General features: G+C 43.4%; 1 protein-coding gene across 1 annotated transcript in view; it reads left to right on the forward strand.

The window, feature by feature from the left end:
- Positions 1 to 1,802: 1,802 nt before the first annotated feature.
- Positions 1,803 to 24,880, forward strand: part of Prkg2 (protein kinase cGMP-dependent 2) — a 98,212-nt gene continuing 75,134 nt past the window's right edge. Inside the window, exons 1-2 of the mRNA XM_038334406.1 lie at positions 1,803 to 1,920; positions 13,382 to 13,855. Coding sequence (XP_038190334.1) covers positions 13,395 to 13,855 — 461 coding nt within the window. The 5' untranslated portion in view covers positions 1,803 to 1,920; positions 13,382 to 13,394. The remainder of the gene's footprint in view (positions 1,921 to 13,381; positions 13,856 to 24,880) is intronic.

Consider the following 24,880-nt stretch of genomic DNA (forward strand, 5'->3'; position numbering starts at 1 on the left):
TCTTAAGCAATAGGGCTCCCCCTTCCCTCGCCTCTTCCTCCCTATCCTCTTTCTCTGGCTTCTCCTCCCCCTCTACCCTTTCCCGCTGCCCAGAATGTACGTTTTTCTTCTGTTTCTCTGCTGTCAGTGAAGATGACCTAAAAGGATACCACCTGGGTGCTAGGGGAACGCCCAAGTTCTTCTCTAACTCTAGTCTTTTGCCGCTGTCTGTACCCCAACACTGGCTTCCAAGCTTTGACCTCCATGACCAGAGTTTATCTGTTGCCTGGTTGACCTAGTAGCATATACACACTGAGCCAACAGATTTCATGAAACCCATTGACTCCTACAGTTTCTTGTATTCTTTAAAAATGGTAGCTTTGGCTCAACGTGTAAAGTCTGACTTAAAATCCCTTTTAAACCAGGATTTACTAATGACTTAATTATTTTTTCCATGGATTTACCCCTTTTCTTTGGAATTCTTTATCCCCATCTTCTCTGGTTAGGAGGTGTCAGCATCAAATGTACAGATGTGTGAAAAAGTACCCGGGCTTATTTTTTCCCCACTGAGGAGAAAAAAAAAAAAAAAAAACAAAAAAAAAACAGCCGTTTTTCCTCCTCTGAAACTTAATGGTCCTATTCAACAAGTGTACACCGGCCTCCTTCTATGTGGGTTTATGTATGTGCTAGTGCATGCCTGAGTTACAGGAGACCCACAGCCTCCGGGTGGTTGACACCCCCAGGGAGTCCGGTCCTAACATTCTCTGGATACAAATCAAAGAATAGACCCTTACTGTACTGTCCACTCCGCTAAAAAACTGTTCTTGTCTTTGTGAATCTGCCAGGATGTCCCTCTGGGAGAAGGAAGAAAGGGGGACTTGCTACAGCAGGATCTCACAACACTAGAGCCCAGCATACTGCGGTGGGTGATTTTTATCTATTTATATTTAGAAAAGCATAATGCACTCTTTGTGATACTGTGCCTACAAGGTCACAGGGGAGTATTAAATTGCCTTCTTGAATGCTAACAAAGCCTTACAGATTTTAGGAGGTATAATCTATGTCCCTTTGAAACTCAATTCAAGCATTGACCCACCATGCATCACATACTAATAGGCAGACTAGAAGCAAGTAAAGGCTCCAAAGGGCTGGAAGAGAGCACGGCCAAGCAACCCGTGGGTCACATGTCTTCTAGAAGGGCACCACTATGACACCAGAGAGCATGGCCAGGAAGTGTGCGAGCAGATTTGCGCTCTGGAAGGGAAGGTAGTATAGAGAGAGCCAGCCAGGCAGGCAGCGAGAGCAAGAGCCTGCAGTGAAGCAGGCTGGAGGCACACGGGTGGAGAGGGAAGGCGATGATGAATACCCCCCTCAACTTTCCTCTTCTCGGCCCACACACTTGAAATAGAAATAATAACACAACCAACCACCCGCTTGCATCCACGATGTTATCGCCCTACTTAAGTTGCCTCACTCCGGAGGTTCGGGGTATAAAGTGCACACTGTCGCCTTTGCTGCAGGCTGGCTCCGGAGTACAGGTTCGCGCCGGCGCCGGTGACCCCACCTTCAAGGAAGCGGTCTCCGGGCTCTCCCACGCCACACCGGGCTGACCCCCGCCCTCCTCGATCCCTCCTCTCAGCCAAGCTCCCTCCTCCCTCCGGCGCGCCTCCTTCTCGCAGCGGCCCCCGCAGACAAGCGAGGCGGCAGCACCCACGTAGCCGCAGCTCCTGCCCGCAGCGCGCCCGCCGCGTCCCTGGCTCCCACGCAGCGCGAGCGGCGGCGCCAGCAGCCGGGACCCCGCACGGTGCGCACGGTGCGGCGGGGGAGAGCCGAGCTGAGTCCGGCTAGGGCCGCAGGAGGGCGGCGTGGCGGAGGACGCCGAGACGCTGCGGCCGCGCCGAGTGGACGAGCTGCGCACCTGGAAAGTTACACGGCAGCCTGGTGAGGCTGGGGGGCTCGGGCACCCGGGGGCCGGAGCGCGGAGAGGGACGGCATGGGGACAGGAGGGTGCTGCTGGGCGTGCATTGCGCGGAGTGGGTTTCTCTCACACTCAGCGGGTCTCTCACGCTGTTTGCATGTGGACATGTGGGCGCTTGCTTTGGCGCCGGTGGCTCTGTACAGAAACTGGGTTCAGAGCACAGTGTGACTGCAACATCTTTGAGCTCTGCTGGGACTGAGGGCTCAGGACTGCTGTCATGGTGTGCCATCCAGGCTTTGTTCTCCAAGGTCTGGATAGCCAACTGGGGACACAGGATTCCTGCAAGGACTTTTATAAGTGCTTATAAACTTGTTTGGGTGTCCTGTCACTCAGCACCCTGAGGGACTTCCAGATTTTTGCATATCTTGGTAAAGAAGGGAAGAGAGCAAGCAAACGGCAAGAAACCAGTCTCTCTGGAGACGAGAGAAAAAGAAATGGGTTGCAGTTCAAGTATGAGAACTGAGTTCCTAGGCAGAATAGGGGAGAGGCATGGGCCGAGAACAGAACCAGCTCAGGGGACCCTTAGGAAGGATGTCGCCTAGCTTACTGCATCTTTGTCTTATTTCCCAAGTTCTGTAGGAAAGGGGCAATTTCTCTTAAAGAGAATAAAACATCCACCTGCTCTCTGCCACACCCCCATACACACAAAAGCCTTAGAAACCGTTTCTCATCTTTGCAAGTTTCTATTTAGCTCGCAGAGAAGGCGATCTTCCCACAGAGTACACAGCAGCTGTTGCTCGTGTTCCTGTTGTGTTTCTCACACCGGGGTAATGAGGTGATGGGGTGATGAATCTCTCCGGAGAATTAGACTGTTCTCTGAATCGCAACAAGACATAACTAAGAATAAACAACTTGCAAAGACAATGCCTGGGAACCTACCTTTAACAGTCCTTGACTCCAGGCCTCTGAATTTGCAGCAGACAGAACCGAGAACTCACTTCAGAGGGAAGCAGACATGTGCTGCCCAGTTGTTGCCCAAGCCCTGTTGTTTCATATTGTCTGATTCCTCCGTGTTGTTCTCCAGTTATCCTCTCTTCTCCCATGTTTTCATTTTTTCTAGCTTGCTTGACTCATAATCCTGGGCTTAAAAGTATTCTTATTTCTATTATTGTGAAAATTCTTTGCATGTTCCATTAATATCATCCTGAAGTCCCAACTCTTGGTATCAGCTCTTTCCATGGGACCTTTTAAAAGAGGTTCTAGCTTCACTCTTCTGAAATGGCTAACGTCTGTGCTTTCGTCTCTGATCTCATTTCTTTTTGATGCTTCTGGGATTTGAGCTGCTGCCTGCTGGCCACTTGAAATTTCTATCTCCATGGTGTCTATAAGACTTCTCTTATTCCTACATTTTTTTCCTTATCCCTATCCAAACCAAAAGGGATTGCTTCTCCTTCTCTTCTTCCATAAATTATAATCTTGTAGGTTTGATGTATGTCCTCATTTGACAATGACTTTCTTTCTTACCTCCCTCGGTGGTCTCATCTCATCATGTGAATTCAAGTCTTACCTCTGTATAACTGACCTGAGATTTCCTTCTTTGCATCTTGCATAGGTTTCCCCATCTTGTTGGTGCAGGGGCATCTCAAACTCACTAAATATCTGTCTCCACTGCATGACTCCTCTCTCCTGTCTGTGTCATGGTGGATTACTGTAGATGGTGCTCCACTGAACACTGAGTAAATGAGGGACACAGAATGGAAACACCACCTTCCTCCAGCTGGTCCAAAATCAAAACGTTGGAACTGACTTGCCCCAGTGTCTCCTGTGCAGTTAGAGACTCTACCCCAAATTTGACTCTCGATCACTTCAACTGTTTTTGAGATTATAATATAGTCCCAACATTTCCTCTTTATCTTTCCTCCCTCCAAAATCTCCCATATGTCCCTCCTGCTCTCCTTCAAATTCATGGCCTCATTTTTTGTTGTTACTGTATGATATACATATGTATCTATCTAGATATGTATATTATATATGTATTTTAGATATATCTATCTAGATAGATATAGAGATAGATAGATAGATGATAGATAGATAGATAGATAGATAGATAGATAGAAAGATAGATATCCTGTTCCGTCCATATAATGTTGTTTGTATGTGTGTTTACCTGTTTGAGTATTTTCAGGGCTGGCCACTTGGCACTGGACAACCAATTGGTGTGCTCTTCCCTGGGGCGGATCCCCTCTCCAGCTCTCAGCTGTCCTCAGTTGCCTGGAGTTCTCTGTGTAGGTGTCCTCCTCACTTTAACACATAGCTTCTGACCCCAGCTCTACCTTTCTTTCCAATCTAATGCGTATGTTTTGATGCTACTGCTCCTTGTGTGGTCAGGAATCCCTGGCAACTTCCTCAGTTTCCACTCCTTTGTCAACTGCAGCTGCATGGCTTCATTTCTCCCTTTTATTTGACTTTCTAGTTTCTTATTTATTACCGCGTACTGCACTCCTGGGCTTGAAATTCATACAAGTCTCTCGTTTTGAGCATGTCCAACATTAAACTGGTTCTCCATCTCCCAAATCCACTCCTCATTGTGGCTAATGGCATCAGCTCTCATCCAGTTACCACGAGGTGAGCATGAAGTCTTGATTCCCTTTCTTCCTGCCATCACTCAAATTCCATTGGCTATAATGTCCTGACCTGTGCACACCAGCCCGCATTTCTGTGTTTATTGTGTATATGCTTGTATAGCACCCTGCCCACCCTACCACCCCACCAAGAGAGTTGAATGAAAAGCTACTAAATCTTTTAGTATACAGGATACAATCCATGCTGTGAATTCTGCTGGGGGTGAGTTCGTCCACAGATAGCTGGTAGTGCCTGGAAGTTTGGTATGACAAGCTCATGTGCTTTTGAATTAGGAGGAAAACATTCTCCAAATCAGGATTCTATGGACAGATAAAACAGCAATAGACTCCAAACAGAGCCTGCTGTCCACTGTCACTGGGCAGGTGGAAATGGGATCTCAATTGTGGCACTGTCAGAATTAGCTGTTTCTCATGGGGTCGGTTCTGTTTGGGTTGCTTCAGGGAGCAGAAGCAGGGATTTATGTATGATGTATTATGATGGCTAGTTGTTTTCTAAAAGAGCTGTGGAGAGATAAGTAAATGATAGTCATACAGATACATACCAGTTTCATATATTCTTAGAATTGATCTAAGGAAGCCAGTACAATCCCCTCTTCCAATTTCAAACTAAATTGCCAATATGATTTAAAAAATCTACTCTGCTTTTCATGATTTTATTGAAAAAAAGGAAGTTGCAGTTACCTGTAACCATCACTTCTGTGAAATCCTCTATAGTAATGTTTTCCTCCTCCTCCCAGTTACCATAGAGATAGTCTGTATTTTCTCTAGTTCAAGACGTTTGAGTCATTAGAATAGGTTTGAGACTCTGGGTTGGCTTTAATCTTATAAGCACATCTTACGTGGATTGGTACAATTGTCTTTGTTTTCCTTCCCCTAAGCTTTCTTCATTTGGTTTCTTAGTTATTCCAGGAGCATTATCTTCTAAAGGACAGATATGACTATACAGCTTGAAAAAGAACTTGGCTTGCATTGAAACCCAGATACCACAATAAGGCATGTGCATTTTTGGGTTCTTACTCCAGTATATTACTTTTTTAAGCCTTATTACTCATTACTTTCCTTCCACCCATCATGCTTTTAGCCCGTTTATTCAGTGAGTTAGGCTTTAGGTTTTCTTGCATGTATTTTATCATAAGTTTTCTGTTTTCTAATTAATAGATTCCCTACTTTCTGGAAGTTTTAGGTTCATAGAACAGTACAGTAACTATGTACCACCCCCATCAGTTTTTGTTGTTCCTAACAACTTAGAATTTTTTTTTATTTTTAACATTTATTTTTAACTTACTTGCATATGTATCTGTGTGCTTGTGCCATATGTGTGCTGTGCCCACAGAGGCCAGAAGAGGGTGCCAGAGCCTTTGGAGTTGGAGTTGTGAGCTGACTTATGTGGGTGCTGGGAACTGAAGTCTGGTCTTTGGGATACACAGCAAGGTTTGCAACCTCTAAATTGTCTCTCTAGTCCCTGTTCTTAACATCTTGCAACAGTGTGACATGTTAGCTGCAATTGATGAGCTGATATGAACATAGTACTAACCAAATCCTATCAGATATAATTTGATTTATCCCTTGTATTGTGTATCCCGTGGATTGGGACAAGTGTGCATTAACATATATCTCTCATTGCAGTGTCATATAGCATGGTCTCAATGTCACCAGCACTTGCTGTGTTTAACTTATTTGTTCTCCCCTGTTCTCCAAAACTCTTGGCAGATATTAATCTTTTCATTATCTATGCTTTGTATTTCACATAATGCTGTACAACTGGACTCACACAGTATGTAGGTTCTTCCAGTTGACTTCTTCACATAATGAAATGTATTTAAAGTTCCTCTAATTCTTCTCATAGGTTAATACTTAGTGTGAGAGGTCCTTCAGTCTATGTGTTGCTTTTATTGGTTAATGAATAAAGAACTGGCTTGGCCTACAGCATGGGAGGAGGAAGGCAGAGTTAGAGAGAAGCCATGGAGCTGCCACCAAAGATAGATGTGCTGAAACTTTGCTGGTAGGCCACAACCTCATGGTGCTGCACAGATTAATGGAGATTGGTTAAATTAAAATGTAAGAGTTTGCCAATAAGAATCTAGAGCTAATGGGCCAAGCAGTGACTTAAATAATACAGTTTCTGTGTGATTATTTTGGAACTAAATGGCCAGGAACTAACTAGTGGCTTCCTTCCAACAAATTGGCATCCAAAGTGGGGGCTAAATCCATGTAAAACCTGAGAGGGCTTGGAAATAATACAGTTTGTGTGTGATTATTTTGTAGCTGGGTGGCCAGAACCAACGACTATCCCCTCCCCCAACAAATACTACTTCTTATTCTTGAATAATATTCTGTTAAATATATGAACTACAGTTTGTTAACCAATAGAAGGACATGGTTGCTTTACAGTTACAGCCTTTGTGGATGGAAGCTGGAGGTTTTGAGGAAGCCACGTGACTCATATTGAATAAACAAGGGAGCCACGATTAACTTAATGACAACAACCACCCTGTCTTCCAAGGTTCTGTAACACCTTACACATGCTCTGGTGATACCAACCTTCCAAGGGACCCATGATTAACTTAGTGACAGCTGTATCGGCGGTCGGAGGAATTTGGAAATAACCAAAAATAGTCCTTTTAGAGTAAATCAGTTTTAATAAAAGGAGAAAGTGGGATACACTTACAAAGCCAAGGTTCCAGCAAAGCAGAGAGTCAAGCGAGAGGAAACAGGGCCGCCTATCCCAAACCCGGTTCTTTTTAAAGGTACCTTTTTCCCCTGGAGCAGCCACGCCCCTGAAAGCAGGGATTGGTCAGCTGCCCCAACAGACAGCGACCACCCTGTCTTCCAAGGTTCTGTAATACCTTATACATGCTCTGGTGACACCACCCTTCCTGTAGGTCCCTGTCCTGTTGGCTTTGGTATGCTCTGTGTGAACTGTCATCAAAGAGTCTTGGTGTAAAGTTATCTACCCACAGACGACTGTGTCTTCGCCTTCTTTTCCTTGCTGTCTATCAATCTTGGGTAAAGTACCTTTTCAGGTCTTTTTCGGGTTTGTGGAAAATGTTGTGTGTGGAGAACATCCCCTTTAATTGATTTCTCCCAGACTGGTCCACTCCCTTCTTTTGCAGAGTTTTAGCACAGGGTGAACTTAACAATTTCTTCTTTCATAAATTACTTGGAGTCTTTTATTTTAAAAGTTACCACCAAATTTAAGATCACCTAGACTTTCTTCTGGGTTATTTTCTAGGTTTTATAGTTCTGTGTCTTATGTTTAGGTCTGTGATCTTCCTTAGGGTTAAATTCTGGCCTTCCTTTGCTTTCCATAAGGGTCAGTTCACTGCGCAAATTGAGTCCCCTTCTGGGATGCTGTGTTCCAGTGATCTATGTGGCTGTGAATCCACGAGGGCTTTCACATCTCCCTTCCTGTTCATACGCTTGCAATGTTTGTGGCTTTGTAGTGAGCACAGTGTAGGGTAGAGTCAGGTCTCTGACAGTTCTCTTTTAATAGTTTTTAATTTAATTTAATAGTTTGCTTAATTTGGTATAACTTTTGATTGAGACAAGTCATTTCCTTGGGTAAATAATATTAACAGTAACTCTTTAGTATTTACTCAATCATAATGCCATACACCAGGGAACAGTGCTAAATTCTTTTTATTGTCTAAGTCTTATGACCCTCTAAGAATTCTAAATGATATGCAAATTATTTATCTATGTGTCAATCTGTCTTTTCTGTTTTTATTACTGAAGCCTAGTTGCTATTTTGACGACACAGAAAAACTGATCCAAAGTCCTGAGTCAGGGACTCTGGCTCTGTGGCCCTAGCCAGCACTTCACTACCATCTCCCATGTTTACAGATGTGCTTGCAAATGTCCCCTCCCTTTTCTCTAGATCCTTCCCCTTCCCCCACCCGTGTGTTTCTGTATCTGTATCTATGTATGTACAGTGTCTGTTCATGTGAATTTCTATCAGACTCTAAGTGCATAAAGAGCACAACAAATATCATCTAAATCAGAGCCAAGATTTTGTTTTTAACCTACTCCAGGGCTGAAGAAAAAAAACAAATTTTTGCTATACTGACTGCAAGGTATGAAACCGGCCTGCGGGTTCTCCCGGTTCCTTTGCCCTTCTTTGAGTAGATTTTTCTACACAAAGAGAATTAATATAATGAAGGAAACTATGATATTATCCTCTCCTCTTGCTAAATGTCATGACTTAATCTCCTCTCTCTCCTCCTTGACTGCCAAGTGTATCCCCTCACCAGTGATTAATGTTGTGCCTTCAGAGATAACTCGGTGAGCCTTTTTGATTTAAGAATTTCACTTCAGCATGTGAGAACAAGTAGAAGCCAAGGAGTTGCCAAGCCTAAATAGAGCTGGAAATTCTGGATATGATTTTGTATCATTACTCAACCATTCCAACTGTTTTCTCAATGCCAGTCTTTTGGTGGGGGCTTCTGGCGTGTGGTTCCCTTGTTGTGTTTTGTTACACAATGGTTTCTTTTCTCAATAGAACATAAGGTTCAGAAAGAGTAAGGGCCCCCTCCCACAGGGACTGTTTGCATCTTTAAAGACCTCTTGTTTTCAAGGTGTCCAGTTCCCTAGACTTCTGCCTCTTACAGAAATGAAACTGTGTGTTTTCCCACTGCAGAGATACATGCATCCATCTCTAGTCCCATATTGCTAAAAGAGACCCCTATGTACCTGATGGTACCTACATGTTTTGTACTGAAGAAGTTGCCTTACAATCTTCATGATGACCTTATGATATGGAGATAAATGTATCATTTTATAGATACAAATTTTAAATCAGAGATGCCATGTAACTTAGAGGAGGTTGAGAGAGGCCAGGTTGCTTCCTCCCCTTGCGTAGCCTGAATCTGTTGCTCCTGTTAAATTGGGCTTTTATCTCTAAAGTCATTTCTTATTACATCACGCAGCATCCTTTGAGGTAAAATTGATTTCAATAAGCTGTAGCTGCTAGATTGACGGAGCAACATCCTGCAGCTCAATTCTCCTTGTGACTAGCAATCCATGTTTGAGGAATCATTTGCCTTAGGGACAGATAAGAAGCAGGCACCTGGAAGCTAATCAGGTTTCAGGCAGCGGAAACTTGAAACCTTGCTTGGGGGCAGCAACACTCAAACAGGTAAAGTAAGAGCTTGCACTACTCTGGAAGAGTTTGGTAACTTTTGTAGTTCGGTGACTTGAAAGGTAAGTTAGCTGCTCTCTTCTTGGTAGTTCACAAGTTTAAAGCAGCTTCTAAAGTGACTTCAGTAACAAAGAGTAGAGTGGTGTTTGGGGGCGATCTGACACACTCTACTTAATAGAGCTTCAGGTTTGCAAGAAGATTGGATTGATGCAGATTTTGCTCTATCCCTAGAAGTGAGTCTAGACCTTTTCATATTTAGGGTGTTAGAACTCCTTTCACAATCAAATCCATGTTCTAATCCAGAAGATGACATGCCTTGATAAGAGTCCATGACACTTGGTGCCTAGTAAGCAATTGTTTCGTACAGAGTGAGTCATTAGGTTAATATTACATTTAAATCTGCTTATGCTTGCTGAGTTCTCTATAAGACAATCCCTTGACTTCCTTGCCTCTCTTTGTTCACAAACGAAGTCTGCCTGGAAGATGGCTCAGGTCTGCACGATAGGAGCGTGTGTACATATTAATTTCAGAGACCTTTGGGAGCGCCTTTCAGAATAGCATTCAAGTGAACCCTCAAGCCTCTCTAATGTCTTCTGAATGGCTTGCTCTGGATACAAGTCTGTCTAGGCTCACTTCTTTAAATTCTACTCTCCTCCATCTTTCTGTGTGATGTTAATGGGTGAGAATAATAAATGCTGCCGGCTGAACAGAAGCTTAAAGGCTATGCCTGCTACATGTCTGCAGCCTGTGAAGGCAGCTCCGCAGAAGCTTATGTTTATTAATGGCGGCTCCCAGCGAGAAGCCGCTGAGAGGTAGCCCAGTGTTGAAAGATAATTTCCCTTCTTGTTTCTGTCTTGGTTTGGGGCAGCCTCCATTGGCTGGTAGCATCTATTTAAAATTTGGAGGCTGTGTTACATTTTTACACCTAGCCAGCCTCTGTGGAGGCCACAATTAATCTGGGAGAAGTAATGAAATCAAGTTAAGATCTTTGTTTCTCTCTCAACTTGAAATCTGGATTGGGGTGGGGAGATGCATGTTTATGAACTTCAGGTCTGATCCGCTGTCCTGGTTTTATAGAATCAGAGGTATTTCAGATGGTTTTCACAGTTATGTATGGTTCCCCAGACTATGCCATGCAAAACCGCTGTGCTTGCTGTGCAAAGAGCAGTTGGGCAACATCAGCTGTCTTCTGCCTGTGCACATTTACTCAATAAGCTTATGACCTGCAGGTGATTTACTTGAAAAAAAGATTCTATTTTTTAAGTTTTAATTATGTGTTGGTGCCTGCGAGTGTGGTGCTTCTGATGACCAGGCATTAGATCCCTGGGTGCGAGAGTTACAGGTGGTCATGGGCCGTTGGCACTCCTGACTGCTAAACCCTGACTTACTTTTTAAAAATCTATTATTATTTATGTGGAATTGTCTCAGTAGACTTAAACACGCAGCTTAATTTCCATTGGAGTAATAATATCAATGAAACAAAATGTTTTGGTGCTAGCTTTTTAAATTTATAATAAATGTTAAAATAAATACATCTCTGTGGATCTTTAAAAATGATAAATGAACTAAAGTTATCCCTTATAATCTCTAATTTTCCTCTAGAAACCTGAGACCCACTGGTTTAATGATAACAACTTTGGGGTCTCCATGATCCTGACTCTGAGTGTGTGTGTGTGTGTGTGTGTGTGTGTGCGCGCACGCTCACACATATAGATCTGTGCCTAGGCAGGCTAGAAGTTGATGCTGGCTGTCACTGTAAATTTATTTCCACCTTCTTATGCATTGAAGCATGGTCTTTCGCCGGAACCTAAAACTCACAATTTGGTTAGGCTAGTTATACAACTTGCTCCAGGTATCTCCTGTCTCTGTATCCTGGGTACTAGGAATACAGGCAGACTGACATGCCTCCCCAGCGTTCATGTGGGTGCTACCTTAGTTCCTCACACTTGCACAGCAAGTGCTTGGCCCCATGAGCTATCTTTCGAGCCCTAAAGGTTTTCTTAACAAAAGAATAGACCACGGGTCATCACTTTTTGCACGATGTGACGGCCATCTAAAGTGAAGGATGTAGAAGAGACTTCATGTGGATGTTTTCTTCTCAGGGACCACAGTTCAAAAGTTTTTAACAACTAGCCTTGTCAGACAGGCAACACTTAGGAGGGTGCCAATAAAGAGATACCCAATCTGCCTCTGCTCTGCGAGGAAGGCAGGCGTGTTGTTTCTAAACCAAGGGGTGCTCTTTACTAGAGTGGCACTGGGACCGGCAGGAGTTGTGACATTTCCAAGCCTCTGTCGCTGTGGCTGCCCCTTGGCATCTAATCTCTGCCATGCTGACATTCAAACCGCAGTCTTGTTGGATGCTCTTGACAACTGTCCTGAGGGAACGACCAAAGAGAACAGCAGGCGACTCAGGTCGGTTGTAGAAAATGCTCAGGTGTGATGCCTGTACCGGTGAAAGAACAGGGGAGAAGGAACCCAAATGCCAACTGCTCCCGGTAGAGGGATATCGGAACTCCATCATCCGTTTCCTCTGTACCCATGGAGGAGTTTATTTTTTATTTTTTATTTTTTTTCAGTTCTTTTTTTTTCTCATTTTTTTATTAAAGATTTCCATCTCCTCCCCTCCTCCTCCCCCTTCCCTCCCCTCCCTTCCACCCATACCCCCACTCCATCCCTCTCAAAGACAAAGAGCCATCAGGGTTCCCTTCACTATGTTAAGTCCAAGGTCCTCCCAGCTCCCCCTAAGTCCAGGAAGGTGAGCAACCAAACTGACAAGGCTCACAGTGAGCCCGTCCATGCTGTAGAGTTCATGTTCATTGCCATTGTCCTTGGTTTCTCAGTCCTCCTCCACCGTCAGCCACATTCAGAGAGTCCGGTTTGGTCCCCTGTTCCATCAGTCCCATTCCAACTGGACTTGGTGGTCTCCCGTTAGATCTGTCCCACCGTCTCAATGGGTAAACGCACTCCTCACGGTCCTGACTTCCTTGCTCATTATCTCCCTCCTTTTGCTCCTCATCAGGACCTTGGGAGCTCAGTCCGGTTCTCCTATGTGGGGCTCTGTTATTTTCTCCATCCAATGCCAGGTGAAGGTTCTATGGTGATATGCAAGATATTCATGAGTATGGCAATAGGATCTGGACATTTCTGGCACCCTCTCCTCAGCTGCCCAAGGACCTAGCTGGGGGCGTCTTCCTGGACACCTGGGAACCCCTCTAGAGTCAAGTCTCTGCGAACCCTAGAATGGCTCCCTTAAGTAAGATATATAATTCCTTGTTCCCATATCCACCCTTCCTATATCCCAACCATCCTATTCCCCCAAGCTCTTCTCATCCTCCACTTCACACTTTTCTCTCCCCATCCCACCATCCCCCCACCCCACCCCACCCCCATGTTCCCATTTTTTGTCTGGCAATGAACATGGGATGTACTCACTCATAATTGGTTTCTAGCCATAAATAAAGGACATCGAGCCTATAATTCGTAAAAAATCCTAGAGAAGCTATATTAGAAGGTGAACCCAAAGAAAAACATATAGTTATCCTCCTGGATATTGGAGGTAGACAAGATTGCCAGACATGGAGGAGTTTATTGTTCATCAAAGGAGGGCGACTGCGGTGTGTCTGTTTATAAAGCAGTCTGGAAAGGGGAGGGCTGTCAGAGAGCGGAACTCCACTTGCTCATTCCCAATTCTGTGCCCTCCCTCAGATTCCTGAGCAACATGGGAAATGGTTCGGTGAAACCCAAACATGCTAAGCACCCAGAAGGCCAGTCAGGGAACCTCGGCACGGATGCCCTGCGGAGCAAGGTGGCAGAGCTGGAGCGGGAGCTGAGGAGGAAGGATGCGGAGCTTCAGGACCGGGAGTACCACCTGAAGGAGCTGAGGGAGCAGCTGGCCAAGCAGACTGTGGCCATCGCGGAGCTCACCGAAGAGCTGACCAGCAAGTGTATCCAGCTGAACAAGCTGCTGGATGTCATTCACGTGCAGGGAGGAAGCCCTCTGCAGGCCTCTCCCGACAAAGTGCCTCTGGAGGTCCACCGCAAGACCTCAGGGCTGGTCTCTCTCCACAGTAGGAGGGGGGCGAAGGCTGGAGTGTCTGCGGAGCCCACCACCCGAACCTACGACCTCAACAAACCCCCTGAGTTTTCCTTTGAGAAAGCAAGAGTCAGGAAAGACTCCAGGTAAGAAGTTTCTGTGTTTTGTTCATTCAAGGGGTCCAGAGAGGTGGCCATAAAGCTTCCCAAGGGCACAGGAACCTCAGCTGTGGAAAGCTTAGTGGAAGGGGTTTGTCTGGGGACTGTATCTCTTGTTATGCAGCTTTTTCTTCAAATCTGGAATTGTGCTTTACCTGGGGTGTGAGGTGTATAGTTTCAGAGACAGGTGCAGCTGAGGGGCCACGTTTAGTAGACACCTCTCTGGTCTCTTCACACTCCCTGAGAAAGGACCGTGATGGAGACACAAAGGATGAGGACTCCATCCATTCACAGCACAGTCCATGCTGGGTGCTTAAAATAAACAGCACAGATCTCGCCTTGTGTGGACCGATAGCACTGAGAGAGAGACAAACGAGGACTGCATGGTTATTAATTGGAAAAAAAGGCACAGTGGCTAGAAGCCGTGTGGTAGGCAGTGACCAGGGAGTGGGGCATAGGTGAGAGACGTGCAATTATCATGAAGGCCTGGCTGGTGGATGACATGACCTTTAGCTCAGACACAAAGGACAAACGCTGAGCAGAAATTAGGTGAAAAGAGCATTTCAGGCAAAGAGAATGAATTAAAAGTTAGAATTAATCTTTAAAATTTGATTGATTTCCATTTAAATGTTTCAAATCAACATGTAATAACTGTGCAGTTTGGTATTTCAATACATGTATACAATGTGCATTGATCAATTTGGGCATTTAGGATTTCTGTGTTTTTATCATGTGTTCATGTTGGGGACAAAACTTTAAACTTTTGAAAGAAAATATTCTCACTGTTTTCTCCTTAACTGTATGCCAGTGTGTTTATGTGGGTAGATTTCTGTCTAAAGTTTGATTTCCTGATTAGGAGAGATTGATTAGAAAGGTGAGTTATTTCTCCTTTCTGCACTGTCTTCCCATGAGTGAGCGCTTTGAATTGACATGAGATCTTTGCCTTGGTAATGTCTTGGCTGAGCTTGTATTTCTGTGAATGATCTATGAAATTAAATCAAATTTTAATTTACTCACAGGCACAAGTAACATAAATGAAGACAAAACATCCAACTTAAACAAATAGCTGATTAATCTTGACAACAAAATTATGAAGGGGGGTTTCATTCTTCACTTTGTTGACAGCAGTTGAAGCAGTGAATGATTAATAAATACTTGCGAGGAAAAACAGTCATGCTGAGTTATTAATCATATGATTCTGTAGGTGAAGTAAATCTGGTTAATATTAGACATTAGTAAGGTTTTGTGAGGCCCAAAGTTTTACTATCTAAACCAACTATGATAATTATTTTAGTGGTATGGATTTATAAATTATAAACATGCATATTTTCAGAACTTGAATATTAAACACTATTCTTTTTGATAGACTATATATTTTGATATAAGGATGTATACCTATAGATTATGCATTATATCATTATATGTATCTATGTGAACTTGTGTAATAGATGATTTACTGTCATCCCCAAATATTCTCAAATTAAATCTGGTTTTATATATTGGATAGTGTATGAGAAAGCTTAGCTCTAATCCATCTCTGTCTTTCTAGCCACATAAGCTACCCTCTCTCCTATTGAAACCAAGGATTTGCTTAGTTGCTTCGTCTGAAGACTTGCATTCTTGAGTAAAATGCTGCTCTGCTAGAGCTGAATAATAGGAGACAAACGTATTCCTTTGAGCTGTTTGGTTAGCTCCGTTATTACACGGCAAAGACTGATACCTGTACCCTTTGGATTTCTCAGCGAAGCCCCCACCATTTTTCTTGTGTGACAGGATCACTGGAAAGGTAGCAATTCTCTGAGTAAGGGTAGCTGTGAGTCCTCTCACCCCCGCGGCAAGCCAGATGGTCACATGTCTATGTGTAGGTCAGGAAGAAGAGAGGCAATTATTGATTTTTTTTATAGTTGTGGAGATCCAAAGACAAATTGATTTTCTTTAATGATTCATTCTAAGCAGAGCAGCAGATCATTCATGCCCTAGTAATTGTCATTTGCTCTCATAGAGCCTTGAGGTCATAGGTGAAATGCTTCAGCAGAATATGGGCCTATCATCCTTTCATTGACTGACTTGTGCTTCAACTTCCCTTGATAAATGTACAAACACATTTCTCTTTCAGTCTGAAATAACTGGTTGAGCACAGCTAACTCAATCCAAGCAGAAATGTGATTTTTTTCAGAGTCTTAGAAGTAGTCACCATGAACAATTCATTTTTCCATTTCTCAACACTTCTAGTTTAGAGTCTATCCAAATAAACCTCCTTGACTATTTCTTGTGAAGTTTTTGAAAAAAAATCATAAAAAACAATGTTCTGGAAGTCAGAGCATTAGGAATATGGGGTGTTGGTCACTAACAAGACCTAATACACATAACCCATTGATTTGGCCGCTTTCTGAGCAGAATGCACTCAGTTAAAATGGCTGTTCTGTTCATTCCTAGGCTCTCATAATTTATTCATGGAGCTTCTGTAATGTTTCCTGAATGAATTGAGATCTAAATTTATAGCTAATATATATGTATCATATATACTTTGGATAACTTTTGCTCTCCACGCCTGTTCAGAAAGCCATTGAGTATCACTGTGATATATTCTTGTAAAAGAACGCCTTTGCTAACAGTGGTTCACGGCTCTCTTAAAATCAATAGTCTTAGAGCTGTGAACCATTAGGAGAAGTCAGAGGATGAAATTTGGTGAGATGACAAATTAAGAACTTTGAAGTTCTGTTTCAATAATCCACGAGGAGCTGACACTCACAGCACCACACCTGTGACTTTTGAGACCTCTCCACAGATACACTGTGACTGCTGAGTGACCCTCATTGACCTCAAGATAGCCTTAGCTCATGCTAGCTTTGTGAACCTGGACCTGCCAAGTGTCCTTTTAGAGTTTGAAGAGGCAACTTGCACCACTGCACCTCTGTGCTTGGAACGGGGGGTGGGCATGTAGTGCCCTAAGCTAAGGCCTGCCAGTGAAGGGTGTGAAGAATGGATCTGACCCAAGCTGTGTTGCGCTTGGCAGATCACATATGGTTATTTGAACAAATCCTGTGCTTCTCAAGGCTGAGACAGGAAACGGATCAGTTTTTCTGTCCATTTGAGACTCGCCATGAGCTCCAAGTTAGTCAAGTATCCAGAGTAAGATCAGGTACAGAAACTGAGTTTTCTGTTTCTGTAGACATTGTTTAGCCAACCCCAGCATTGGCAGAGCAGAATTACAAGCTCATGCCGAATGGCTGGTGGAACACAGGCAAATTCATCAGAGACATCTGGTAAGGGGCTGTTCTGAGCGCCTTTCGCTAAGAGCGCTTAGACTATCATTTGGAACAATTGTTCGTATGTGGAAAGGAAAGCCACAACAAAGCCTTGCCCTCGACCTCAGATGCTGACTCTGGTTATAGCAAGGACAGTTTTATTAGTCACTCTTACTGCAGGCGCTGAATAGGTAATGTGGAAAAGGGCTGGTGAGTCACATGTTAAAGTGAGATGTGGGAAAGGAGTGAGGATCAGTACGCTGTTTTCACTTGAGCTTCCTTTCTGAAGCAGTGTTGAGCAGTCAGTGTGCAGCAGAGAAACATGTCTCCCCTCCTCAATGGAGAAGTACCTTTGGAAAGAAATAATGTCGATGTATTAGTAAATGTGTGTTAGTCACCAGTCTGGTGCTTCACAAACATGGAGATATGTAATTCAATGACTCTGCAGATCATCACTCCCCCACTTTACATATTACACACACACACACACACACACACACACACAATGTGGGATTCCCCTCTGTATGTTGTGAATACTGTTGGTTAATAAAGAAACTGTCTTGGCCTGTGATAGGGCAAAAGAGTAGAGTTAGGCAGGGAATACTAAACTGAATGCTGGGAGAAGGAAGGTGGAGTCAGTGAGATGCCATGGAACTGCCAGAGGGGAAAGATGTGAGCTGACAGCTGGAATCTTGCTGGTAGGCCATGAGCCTCATGGTAAAATATAAAATAATGGAAATAGGTTAAATTAAGATGTAAGAGCTAGCCTATAAGAAGCTAGAGCTAATAAGCCAAGCAGTGATTTAATGAATACAGAGTCTGTGTAATTATTTCGGGAGTTCAGGTGATCGGGAAATAAACAAGCAGCCTCATACAACATACACACTAGCAACTGCGGGCTAGTCACCAGCCTAAATGCTACATAAATGTGGAGACATATAATGCTTACAGTAGATCATCATATCCCACCTTCCATATGAGAAAACTGAGACCTGAGGCATGACATCACTTATTTAAGGGTGCAAATTCCTTCATTTCTGAACTGGAATTCAAAGACACAGAAGCAGAGGTCTAACCTCTGCTACATGTTATTTTCCCAAAATTAGAATTGGGATAGGACTTGCCTTACTTTGGTTGAAAAGTCTTATAGTAAATTACCTATTAAATAATTATATCTAGATAATTCAAATGCTATAACTAGCAAAACAAATAAAACACTATCAAGTAAGCAAATAAACCCCTCTCTGCTTTTGTTGATTCTCCATGAAGAATGATAGCTTCAGAAGGGACGTCTCTGAAATGAGTAGGCAGTACCAGGGGTTTGCATGGGGATGGGGCACAGGAGCTGGGCTATTGACTTATACATTGCTACCCAAGAGCGTTTAACAGACAGTTAGAAATGTTCAGAATGAACTCTAGGCTTTTACCTATCAAGTTTTGTAGTTAAAAAGTTGGTGCGTACGCTTAGAATGCTGCTGCTAGCTCAGCCTCACTATTTATCCAAGCAAACACTGAAGCGTTCAGTCCAGTGAAGGCCTGGGAAAACAGAATTCCAACTGTTCGATCAGATTGCTAGAAGCCATGGGCGATCTTGCCAAGTGCCATGTGTGCAGGAAGTTGTCACAGTGTTTGGAAACAAAGGTTATGATTTATAACAATAATGCTCCCATAGATATCCAGATTCAAGCTAGCTCCTGAGGGATGGGATGAGGAAACAAAGTTATCATTTAACTATTAGCTGCTGGCCATTTTCCATACATTATCTCTTGGATGCTGTTGACTTGCCTAATCAGATTTCTCCATTGTACCAAAGGTGAAATTAAAGCTGGGGTAATTTGTCACTCGACTCAAGCTTGTAGTGTTGATGGATTGTTGAAGCAGGTTGCAGTTTGAGTCTACCTGGTGCCTAGTGCATATCTCAACCAGATGCAGCCTACAGTATGAATGGCTGCCCTTAAGATCATTTAAGCAGGCTTGGGGAATTTTAGGGGGCTGGGGTGGGTGAGGGGTACCCTTAAGCTTTATGGAAGAAGGGAGGTTAAATAGGGGGTGTTCTAAGAGGGTCTAGAATTAAGTGCAGCTGTCTTATATCATCTAGAAGCAGTTAAATGAATTAATGGCCTCTCTAGTGCTGTCATTTGGCTCCTGTCAGTTCCGGCCTCTGCTTTTTTTTCTCTCTCTGGGAAAACAGGGCTCTGAGCTGGTACACCCAGCCTCTCTCTCTCTGCCCTCAACTCGCAAATGCTCTACTTATTCATTTCTACCTTCTATTCCTTCTTACTGTGACCCTGACTTCCAGCTGTCAGCAGCTAGGTTTTAGGAAAACATTTAACGAAGTCTCAGAAAATACCCAGTACTTGAAGTCTGTTTTGAATATTCTGAACTTAAGTGTTCACCGTAAGAGTTGAGGATACACCCCATCCCCAGGCTACATTGTTAGGAGGAAACTCTTATATTTTTATATTGCACAGAACCTAAATTAATTCTAACCAATAGCTTCAGGTTACAGCAAGCAGTGGATGACCTTGCACAGTAACAAATTCAAATCAATGTTTATTTACTGAATACTCAATCGATGATGCTCCAACAGTGGCTTAAGCCACTGTTGTCATTGTAACCCCACGGGGTGCTAATACCGGAGGCTTAGTAAACTACCTAGTTCCTGGTCATCATCTGCCGTTTCTTTTTAAAATACATTTTTATTCTTTTAATCATATTCTTTCCAATGTCTCCCAGATCCTCCCTCCCAGATCCACCCCTTTTTCACAGATCCACCCCTCCAACCCAGATCTATCCCCACATTCCCCCCAATTCAACCTCTACATCCGCTCCTGATCCACCACTACATCCACATCTCTCAAAATTTGGGTTCCCAATTTTCTACCTTTTAATAACACATAGACTCCAGTTTGCACTGTCCGTACACTCGTGAGTATAGGGCCATACACTGGAGTGTGGTAAACTTACCAGGAGCCACATCCCTTATGAAAGGTAACTCCTCTCTCCTCCTGAGGCCATCAGGTGTCCGTAATGCCTCAGTTAGGAGTGGGGTTCATTAATCCCATCCCACTCCATGCAAGAATATTGGCTGCCTTGGTCTTGTGCAGCAGGCAGCTGTATCTTTGGCGAGCTTAAGAGCACAGTAGTTCCATTATGTCCAGAAGACAATGTTTTGCTGTGTTTTTCCTCAACCCCTGGCTCTTAGAATCTTCCTCTCTTTTGAGATGGCCCCTGAGCCATGGGAACATGGTATATTACAGTGGTCCCAACTGTGAATGAGCACTCCAGAGGCTCCAACAGTTGTAATGCCACTATCATTGCATGAAGAAATTAATCTGATCAGGTCTGAAGCTTGCCCTGCTCTGTGGATAGAGAGACATACATTTATAGGGCAGTCTGATACTATGTACGTTTAGTAAAATAATACTAGCACGGTCCCCACTGGGGCTTGTGGGCTCCCCAGCCATGATTTCTTGGCTAGATTTGCAGTATGAGGTATGTGTTTCCTCCCGTGGAGTAAACCTTAAATCCAATCAGAAAGCAGTTGTGTACCCCTATAACATTTATGCCACTATTGCACCCATGGGCATATCCTGATATATGAGTCATTATTACAGTACACAGGTTCACAGCTGGGTAAGACCATTGACTACTTCTCTCAGTAGCCTGCATAGCACCTTCCAGAATCTAAAGTATGTGTCACCTCACCTAGCTCTTAAGCTAGTTACAACTTAACCTCAGCAACTTTGACATGTGTTTTATTTTGCTTTCTGGTTCCTCAATTTGTAGCTACTATAGACCTTCTTGGTCATATGAGTTTGGAATTGTGTAAGCTGGCTTTGAACCCCTGTCTTGGAGGCCTGGATGGGGAACATCTTACTTCCTTTTTGAAATCTTCTGTTAGAGGGAGTGCCTTTCGGATATGCTTCCTCTGTAAGTCGTAATTGCTGTCTTGTAGACACTGGGCACTTTCCTTGCTGGATCCACACAAAAGACAGTAGTAGAAATAGAGCAGTTGAGGAGACAGTATCTTTCTTTTTCTGCTTGTTAGGCTAGAAAGTAGCATTGCCTCAGCCCAGGTCTGGCTAACACTGCAGTCGTTGTGAACCAACACTACCCCTGCCCACTTTCTAAGAGTTAAACAACAGTATAGTTTCAAGGCAAGAAGAGTGGAGACACGGTCAACCTCTCGGGTGCCTAGACTTTAGGGGAGTCTCTTCTTTGCAAAGGGTACCTTTCTTACCCTAGGACTACACCTCTCCCATTTGAAAATGATCTGTATTTGAAGTATTTTTCAGTTGTAAATCTTTCAGTGTGGTCCTAACTGACCGGTGTCTTTTTTTTTCTTCTTTAAGTCTAGAACCTACCATAGCTGGAGGATGTTTTATATATAATTTATGTCAAAGTATGAGTGGTCAGGGATCCCTGTGTCCATGTAGGCCTCTCAAGATGATGTTTTATCACACCAGCTCAGCTTGGGGGTATATTTTCTAGCAACAGTTTGACAATCTTTTCAGAAGTTATAACCAAGCTCAGGGGGTGGGAAGGAAAAGAGTCTCTAGAGCTCCCAACCCCCCCCCCCCCCCACACACACACCATGAGACAAGGGATGGGGAGCTAAGGAGAGACTAGAAGTGGTCACTGTTTGAAATGTCTTGGGACTAGAGATATTGAGACTAGGAACTCAGAGAAAACCAAGTAATAAGTTGCTGCCCAATTAGCAATGTAAACAACATGTATGTGCTACCTCAGAGTGTTCCCGGTTTGTGTAGGTATGTCACAAGGCTGTGCTCTTTTCTAGAACCTTCTAGAGAAAGGTTCTCCTCCAAGCTCATATAACTGTTTGTAGTATTAAGTGCATTGTGTTTTCAGAGATTTCTTCCTGTTTTCAGCAGAGGTCTGATGTCAGCCACTTAGACCTGCTGTGTGTGCCTCTCACAGTCCTTCTTACCACAGGGAACTTCTTTGTGGCAGTTGGGGAGTCTCTTTACAGTTGGCTTAGATGGGGGTAGCCTTCCACTATTGTGTGTTTTGTTGGTGAGCAAAAAATCCTTGGATCTGTATGGCAAGGTGTTATATAACAATGTGGAGGCCATACCCAAGTCTTTTATTCCGGAGTCTCTCTGATCAAAAATGCCCATGCAGGTCTAAAAGGCACACATGCAAAAAAAATTTCAGAGTCATACTTCTGTGTCCATGACAACATTCATCACCAGAGCCAAATGATAGGAGCCACCCAGTGTTTTCCAGTGAATGAATACAGAAACAGGATGTGGTGTGTAGAATGCAGACCTGGGGGCATTATACAGCCTTAGCAAGATGTTATATCTCATGCTATAATAGAAATTATTTTTAAGACATCATGCAAAGTGAAATAGACAAGCCTCAAAAAGGGAAAGTGTCATGTAGTTCCACATAGGTGAGCTAGCTAAAGCAGTCAGCTACATATAAACTACATATAAACTACATATCAAGCAGAGTGGAGATGGCTGGGGCAGATGGCCAGAGAGATGGACTGTGTAACCGGCACAGAGTGATGCTGGGGCAGGTGAGGGATGCTGGGGCAGGCGAGGGATGCTGGGGCAGGCGAGGGATGCTGGGGCAGGCGAGGGATGCTGGGGCAGGTGAGGGATGCCTGCAGACAATGGGATATACCTCATGCTACTGAACTATGCATCCAAACGTAGTTAAATGGCACACATTTATATAACATACATTTTATCACAATCAAAGAAAAAAATATTAGAGTCCTAGGCTGATTAGCAGTGTACTCCCAAATGCTAGGCCATGCTTCAACTTCCAGATGTGGGGGCTTGGAGGACAGAGTCAGGAATACGGCTGTTCTCAGTTTTGTTTCCATTTGTTAGACTGTGAAAGAGAATATGACATATCAAAGTGCTATAGTAAACTTTGGTTAATAATCAGCTATTAATTACTCAGTGTTACTTGATGGCTTGCTTGACAAACACACCCATTTGTTAGATACATTGTTGCTGCTTTGTGCGTCCTCCCCATCCTTCCAGTGTTGCAGAACTAGAGAGGAAATGATGGCATCCCTTTTCTATACCCATAGCTCTTCAGAAAAAAGAGTTTTACATTTGCTTATTCATTTGATGTGTGTGAATGTGTGTGTGCACACATACATGCAACCCACTGAGCCATGTCACTGTCCCACAGCTAATTCCTAATCTTGAGTATGTGCAGTAGTCACCTGGAGAATGCATCGGGGTCCAGCCCTGGGAGAGGCTGCTTAAATTGTTTTAAGATGAGAGCTCAGGCTCATCCTATAGATTTATAAATACTGCTCACCACTAGCGCTGAGAAACCCTGTGTTATAAGGAGGTGTACTCCCTCCCCCCACAGCTGACTTCCAAAATAATCAGTTGAATGATCTAAGATCGGTGCTAATTAGATACTTAGAACTGTTTATCCTTTATACCTAATTACCATGTTGCGCCATCAAGTGCATGCGTATCATCAAGTGTGTCAGGCTAAGCCCCTTGTACATTTCGGTTGTTTTCAACATTTCATTATTAATCTCTGTTCTTTAATGCCCATGGGGAAAGAACGATCTGCAGAAACCCAAGAAAGAGACAGAGAAGTGTTTGTTGTAAGAAGGGAGAAACAGCAACGTGATTAAATTAGAAGCATGCTTGATTACATGGACAGCAGGCATGAGAATGGGCAGGAGAAAGTCATGCCTGTTTTCTGATTTCCACGGAATGATGGCTTCCCTATGCAGCTGGCTCGTCAGTTTATAAATACATGCATTTATTAGGTATCGTTCTGTTGTTTTGTCTATCAACATTTAGGGTGTAGGCATAGGATGAAGAGAAACATACTCTGTTCTATCTGTTTTATTAGGTGGCTGGCCTCATTTGCACCCACTCTTGCCCCTCCGTCCATAATATTTAAACAAACAGAAGGAATTTGAATGTTTTCCAGATTTTTTGATTTCATTAAATTCCTAATAGGTACCCGCTATAGCTTGAGAGGTTAAGTAGTAGCTGGGGTAGAAAATAGGAAAGCATAGATTTGGTCTGGATGTTCTGGCTCTCTTTAGGGAAATTATTTCTTTCATGAGTGGCAAATACTTGTAAGATATATATATATATATATATTATACACACACACATATATACATACATACATACACACACACACACACACACACATATATATATATATATATATATATATATATATATATATTATTGTGAAACGAGTTCTCACTGTGTGGAATTCACCTGTCTGGAACTCACCATATAGAACAGACTGGCCTTGAACACAACAATCTTCTGCTTCTGCTGCCAGATCACTGGAATAAAAGGTGTGTACTACCACACTCAGTCTTAAGAGAAAAATCTCAAAATGGATATTGAGGAATATATAGGTATGGGGATATAATGTGGGATGGCACCCTTGGGGACAGCAGATAGTTCAGTGAAGTTCAGTGGGTCTGGATGCCATGAAATGGGAAGAGACTTGACAAGTGGAGCGGTTAAGCCAGTAGGAGAGTTCTACCAAACTTTGGAAGTGATTTCCCTGGATGAATATAGACAGAGCTTATGTAAAATGTAAAGGATTTTCCAGTTCTCAGTTTTTAAGTTGGTGGCGAGCAGCTGAATCATCATGGTAATAGCTAACTCTTGAGCAGTATATTTTATGTCCCAGTTACTGTTCTAAGTACATTATGCTCCTAACTTGTTTAATTCCCATAGAAATCCTACGACCTGTGGACTGCGTTTATTGTTGTTTTACAGCT

The sequence above is a fragment of the Arvicola amphibius genome, chromosome 1, assembly GCF_903992535.2.
Source record: "Arvicola amphibius chromosome 1, mArvAmp1.2, whole genome shotgun sequence".
Lineage (NCBI taxonomy): Eukaryota > Metazoa > Chordata > Mammalia > Rodentia > Cricetidae > Arvicola > Arvicola amphibius.